Here is a 6,000-nt window from a genome sequence, read left to right on the forward strand (position 1 = left end):
TTGGGCATTCATTCAGTTTGTGTCTCCTCTTTTGGAGTTTTAATTAGTTAGGAGCTGTTAATTTTGCCCTCAAAAATCCACCAGAAGTTATATAACCACTTTCACAATAGCGTGCTAAAAATAAGAGTTGTTCAGCCAAATGCCACTGCAATTTTTCATAAGACCTGTGGCTCCAATTCCGCAAGACCTGTGAAAGTGCAAATAGCTTTAGCAGAAAGTCAAGCAGGAGTTCCCTGTGAGATAGACGCGGGCTTGTATTATTATAAACCTTATTTACAAGGAGAAGGAAACGGCGCAGGTATACGCACACAAATATATATATTTCCAACTTGCAACTTAAAGCAACGCTATTAGCTCTTGGAGCTGATCCCTCGTGGGGTTTCATAACCGCAAACCACCATTAACCCAAAGCAAAGAAAGAGAGGTACAAAGGGGCACACAGGTTTCAAGCACGAGATTAATTTTTTCTCTGGGTTTTTGGGTTGGTTTTTGGGGGGGATTTTTGGGTGTGGTTTTTTTTTGGTTTGTTGTTTGTTTTTTTTTCATTTGGGACTGAGCACAGAGACGCGACGCTCCAAACCCGGACTCGATGATCCGGTGGGTCTCTTCCAACCTGGTTATTCTATGATTCTATGAAACCCAAAGGGATGGTTCCGTGCCCCTGGAAGCGCCCCGCGGGCGGGCGCGGGACGCTCTGACCCTCGCGGAGCCGTCCGGCGGCCGCCGCCGGGGATGCCCGCGGGGCTTCGGGAGACCGCGAGAGCTGCCGGGCGGTGCGGGGTTGTGCGGGGATCCCGGCGGCGTTGCTCGGGGGTGCCGGCGGGGCTGTGCGGGGCGGAGCTGCTGTGCTGTCACCGCCACCGCAGCCGCCGGCCCCGCACGCCGGCCCGCCGCTTGGGCGAGGGAAGAGGAAGGAAGGGAGCGAGGCGGCCGCCGGAGAAGCGGTGCCGGAGCGGGACGCCGGGCGCCCCCGGCCGCCCCCATACCTGCACGGAGGCGGGGAAGAGTCTGCAGCGCGCTCCGTCCTGCCGGCTGTAGATCCCAAGGGGTGATGGAGCGGGGTAGCGGTCGTCGCCCGCTCCTGCTGCGGCTGCGGCGGCTGCTGCTGGTGGCGGCGGCGGCGCGAAGCTCTCGCCGGTCGCAGACGCCCATAGGCGCTCGGTGGAGAGAGCCAGGCGGCTTCGCCCCGGGTCCCGGCGGCGGAGGGGAGCCCGGCACTGACTCCGCGCAGCCACTGCCCGGGGAGAGGATCAAACCGCAGCTTTCGATTGGCTCCGGCGGCCTCGCGGCTCAGCCCGGCCCGCCCGCCTCCCCTCCGCCGCCCCACACGCTCCGCTCGCCGGCGGCTCCGCTCCTCCCTGCCGGCCCCGCAACCTGGAGGGCAGACCGAGCCCCGCTGCCCCCCCGCCTCCTCCCTAACAGGGCGTCCAATCCCGAGCCTTTTGTTTATGCGGGGACCTTCTCACCCTGGATCTGACAAACCGCGCTCCTTCCCTTCGCATCTTCCTCCGTCGGCGGGAGGACCCGCGACTTTAAGCACTCGTGACATTTTGTGTCACGCTCAATATTCAGACGCGTTTGTTCTCTGAACATTTTAAAACATACCCCTAGCTGGTGAAATTAAAAGCATGCAGTGCCTGATTACCTGAGGGCTAAATCCGAGGTAGGACAAAGCATTCTCTGCCTGAGTTTTGTTTGCTTTTCCTACACCGTTTGGGTTTCCAAGCCCTGTCTTGGTTAAATACGCATCAAATCGTGGCATGCACAGAAAATAAAATCGGGATGCTAACTCTTTTCCTCGTGAATCTAGAGTTATTCAGGCACAACGGCTACAGTTGTCATTCCTCAGTGCGTCTTTGATGTTGGTATTCTTTTCGCTCGAGATGATTGAAGTGTCATGTGGAAAAGGATTCTTCCACGGACATGCGGTGGTCTTAAGTCAAATCTTAGATCTGTCTTCTCCGCAAAATGACAGTCCTTTGGCTGGAGTGCGACCCTCTGTTTAGACAAGAATACTGTTGATCTAGATAAATAGGCCCTTTGGGTTTCCTCAGCACTGGAAGATGTTGCAATGTTTCCAGTAAACATGTTGGCAAAATTGCTTATTAAAATTAGGGAGAAGGAAATGATCAGTTCTAACAGATGCACTCTTAATTAATACAGTGGCCTGTGTTTAACTGATGCTGTTGAATTAAGTAACATCTATGCCTGTTGGCACGTCAGGTGCCATTAAAAGTCAACATTCATCCAAATTTGGCAAACTCTAGAGTTTGAAACAGAGAATGGAGTTGGAGAGATACCTTTGCATGACAGCTACATGTACATTTTTAAATGGTAGCACCTATACTTTTTTTAACTGATTCTGTATTTAATTCTTTCCACAAAATTGTATACTATTTTACCTTCTCTAGAAGGCATGCATGTTTTTGTCCATTTGGGCATACAGTACTAGTTAAAAAAAAGTTTATTATTTATTGCTCAGGCAAAACTTGAAAAAATAAAAATAGAAGTATTGAGAAATACCTAAAACCAGACATGTTTAGAAATATCCATACATGGAAAAGCCTTATTACCAAAAATGTCCCCCAGTGAATTTGGTGAACCTACACCTCTGTTGTGTTTCTTTTTTATTTGTCCTTCACATACTGCCTATTTACTTTCCCTGGGAGAAATGAAATTACTAGCATAGAGATCAATCTACATTTCTAACTGTGGTCCAACAGGCACAGTAGCCACTGCCTCTCCGTCACCCTCCTGACACTTTCACAGCAGGCTTATTTCTTCCTGCACGCACCTGATCCAAATGACTGGCTGGTTGTCTTCAAGTATTCCCTAAGTCAGAAACTAGTGCCTTCCTTCAGCTTGACTGTTTTCTAGGAAGAATGATACCTTTTGAATCATGCTCCATTTTCAAGCCCTTTTTTCATCCTTCCCTTTTTCTCCCTTCAAAGACTGATAGCTGTGTCAGAGGAAAGGATACGGTCTTCAAGCTGAGCAGTTGTTGAAGTAGACACCATGGCAGTCTGTTCCCATAGGCCTCCTTCTAGTTACTAGCTCTCAAATGTGTTATCTTATTATCTCTACACAAATTTCAGATTCTGCTTTGGGGGAAAAGCTCTGAACTCTCTACAAAAATTTTCCTGTAATAAATTATTTGTACTCTTTACAACCCAAGAACTTTCTGCAGAATGGAAGACTTGGGACTTCATAAGATTTTATTCTTCCAGACTTGCCACTTCCCATTAGCCATTCTCAACATTGTATTTGTTTCTTTCTGTGTTAGTTTGGATTCCTTTACACCACTGATTAGGTTTCTCTCTAGTCTTGTTCAGTTTAATAGCTTTTAACCTGTCTGTTTTATTTATGTCTGCTTAAGTGCTTATTTAATCTTTTCCCTTATAACTATAATGACCTTCCACAGGTTACTATAATCCTAGAAGGTATGTGGGGAATTTAAAGATTTAAAAGTCGTTTGACTTCATAAATAATTTTTATTTTCTCATTACATCCCCTATTTTAAAACAGGAATCTTATATTTTTCTGTTTGATGAGTGTTTGTTTTTCACACATATTCCTTCCACATATCTAGTAGTAAGGTTAAGTGAGACATTTAAGGTCCAAAACAGCCAGGGCTTTTTTTATGATTTGGTTAATGAGAACTGCATAGGGTGTTGATCTGACATAGAAAATATGTCTACATATGCTCTGGTCTACACTAGAGTAAAACTCTAGTCATTAAAAATATTTCAGTTAGATGTTCAGGTTTTGGTTTGATTTTTAAAACTGTATCAATCATATGCTGCATATAGAGACCAGTAACCTCGCAATATCAGTATCAAGCATATTCATAATGACATTACTGCATCTTTCCTCCAGTGTGAGTGCCTAACTTCTACTGTATGCCATACTTAAACTAAAAAAATAACCTAACATCCCCTAGCAATTGCAGAAACCATAATTCAACAAGCGGTTGAGGGATATACCTACAGATATATCTATAGATTTCGTGACTACATTCCATTTCTGATGTGGTCACACTAAAGGAATTACTGTAATCCATATCTTTTGTCTCATACTGAGACAAAGCACAAACAATTGGTACCCATCTTCAGAGCAAGAACTGTATCTTTGTCACCACTATTACAGAAACTATGTTCTGCTTTGAAGCGCTGGATGCAGAGGTTGTCTTGATCTGTGAAGCCCCAGAGCCAAAGGAGGTCAGGGAGATGATGCAGTTTTATCACACGCTCCAATCTCTCTCCTGTCCCAAGACATGATGCATGGAGTTTCGTAAGACAGGACAGAAGAATCCTGAAAGAACCAGTGATACGTTACACAAATTTTCCTTGGTTGTAAACTGACATGTCTAGATTGAATGAACAAACTGAACATATGTGTCAGGCTAGTTCCTGGCTAAGCATCCGAGCTCTGTATCCAGAAGCTGGGCTTTATGGTCTCCTAAGAGATCAGTGTCCCAAGAAGCCAGATTGTCTGAGGGCTGGCATGTGATTCTGATTCAGAGACATAAGGCAACCCCACAAACTGCTTTCGCTGCCTTGCATCCCCTTTGGTTCTGCATGATTCCTGCCTCTTGACTAACCTTCCTTATCTTGTTATAGTTCTAACTCACCTTCATCCAAGACTTCTGGTACAAGCTCTTGGATTCCCTTATCAGGCTCTTGATTTGTTCTTTGGTTTGGGGTTGCCTTAATTTTTCTGGTTTCCTAGCATTCTTTGTACCTGAAGTCTTGTCCTGCTCTGTCCTTGGTGACTGACTCCTGGTCTTGAGTTTCCTCAGTCTCTGTGGCTGGCCTCACCTCAACTACACTCACAGTGGGCAAGTATTCCACTTGTGGCTCCTTAACAACTCCCATTCAAAACCACCTTGCTGAATGGGAATTACAAAGCATGATATCCCACTGCTGACGCAGAACAGTTGGCATACAGCTTATCTGTGTGATAATTCAGCCGCCTGCAGAATAGGTCACAGTGGCAATATTGGGTCATGGTTTAGAAGAAGCTGCAAGAATGCAGGAGAATGGTGCGTCCCCTTAAGATTAATCACACTTGTCAAGATCCTCAACAACTCATGCTGTTTTCATAGACAATTAGGCACCTAGACACCTTTGGACATAGAGCACCTGTTTTTTAATTTGAAGTTCTTTCTAGCATTGTGGATTCAAGCCAGAAAAGCACTCTAAGCAGCAGTAATTTGGATCCTTTTTTTTGAGTACTTTATCTCCATTATGAAAAAAAAACCCTCTAAAATATGTCTCTGCCTGGGACAGGGCAACATCCTATCCTAGGACATGAATAAATACTTCATCCAATCCCCAATAATGACCAGAAAAAAGCAGATGAAAGGAGGGTAAATAATGTTAATGTTGTCATTCCCTTTAGAGTTAGAATGGGTCTGTGAATAGTCACTGTTTCTTTCTCAGAACATGGTAGCTCAAAGCATACTTCTCAGTGCAATTTTTTAAGGTGTGGTTCATTAAGGCATGAACCTTTACAAAATCCTTGAATTCTCAAAAATACTTTGAGGGACCTGAGCTACCAAAACCCTTTGAAAATTGCTTATCTAGAGTGAAAACAGCGATCTTGTATGCCAGAGCATTACATGTATTCAGTCCAGTATTTTCTGTCTCATACACCCTGTGACACAGATCTGGATTTTTGCTTGGAAATACCTTTAATGACAATTAAAAGAATGTCAACAAACAAATGTCAAACTATCTGAGGTCTGTCATTTCCCTTCTTTGGATTAACAACACTCCTTTTTTACCATCTTTTGATAATGCTTTAATGGTTTTAGAGCAGATGATCTTGCCTGGATCCAAGACGATGTAAATGGAAGAAGAGACTAGTTAATCACCACTCCATCTCTGTTTTCTCTGGTTGGATTGAGAGACCATCTATCCAAAAAAGAGAGGTGAGCAACAGAGAGTGTAAGTCCATTTGGGATGAGGTATTTTCCATCTTCACTGTCATAAGAGACTA

General features: G+C 44.8%; 1 protein-coding gene across 2 annotated transcripts in view; it reads right to left on the reverse strand.

Annotated features, from left to right (window-relative positions):
* Positions 1-1,709, reverse strand: part of GREM2 (gremlin 2, DAN family BMP antagonist) — a 40,749-nt gene extending 39,040 nt beyond the window's left edge. Inside the window, exon 1 of one of the 2 annotated variants that reach the window (XM_069852398.1) lies at positions 1,646-1,709. In XM_069852398.1, the coding sequence (XP_069708499.1) occupies positions 1,646-1,677 (32 nt within the window). In that variant the 5' untranslated portion in view covers positions 1,678-1,709. Of the gene's footprint in view, positions 1-986; positions 1,160-1,645 lie in introns of those variants that run through there. The other variant, XM_069852399.1, reaches the window with a different exon arrangement.
* Between the last annotated feature and the right edge of the window lie 4,291 nt (positions 1,710-6,000).

Source organism: Phaenicophaeus curvirostris, chromosome 2 (genome assembly GCF_032191515.1).
Source record: "Phaenicophaeus curvirostris isolate KB17595 chromosome 2, BPBGC_Pcur_1.0, whole genome shotgun sequence".
NCBI lineage: Eukaryota > Metazoa > Chordata > Aves > Cuculiformes > Cuculidae > Phaenicophaeus > Phaenicophaeus curvirostris.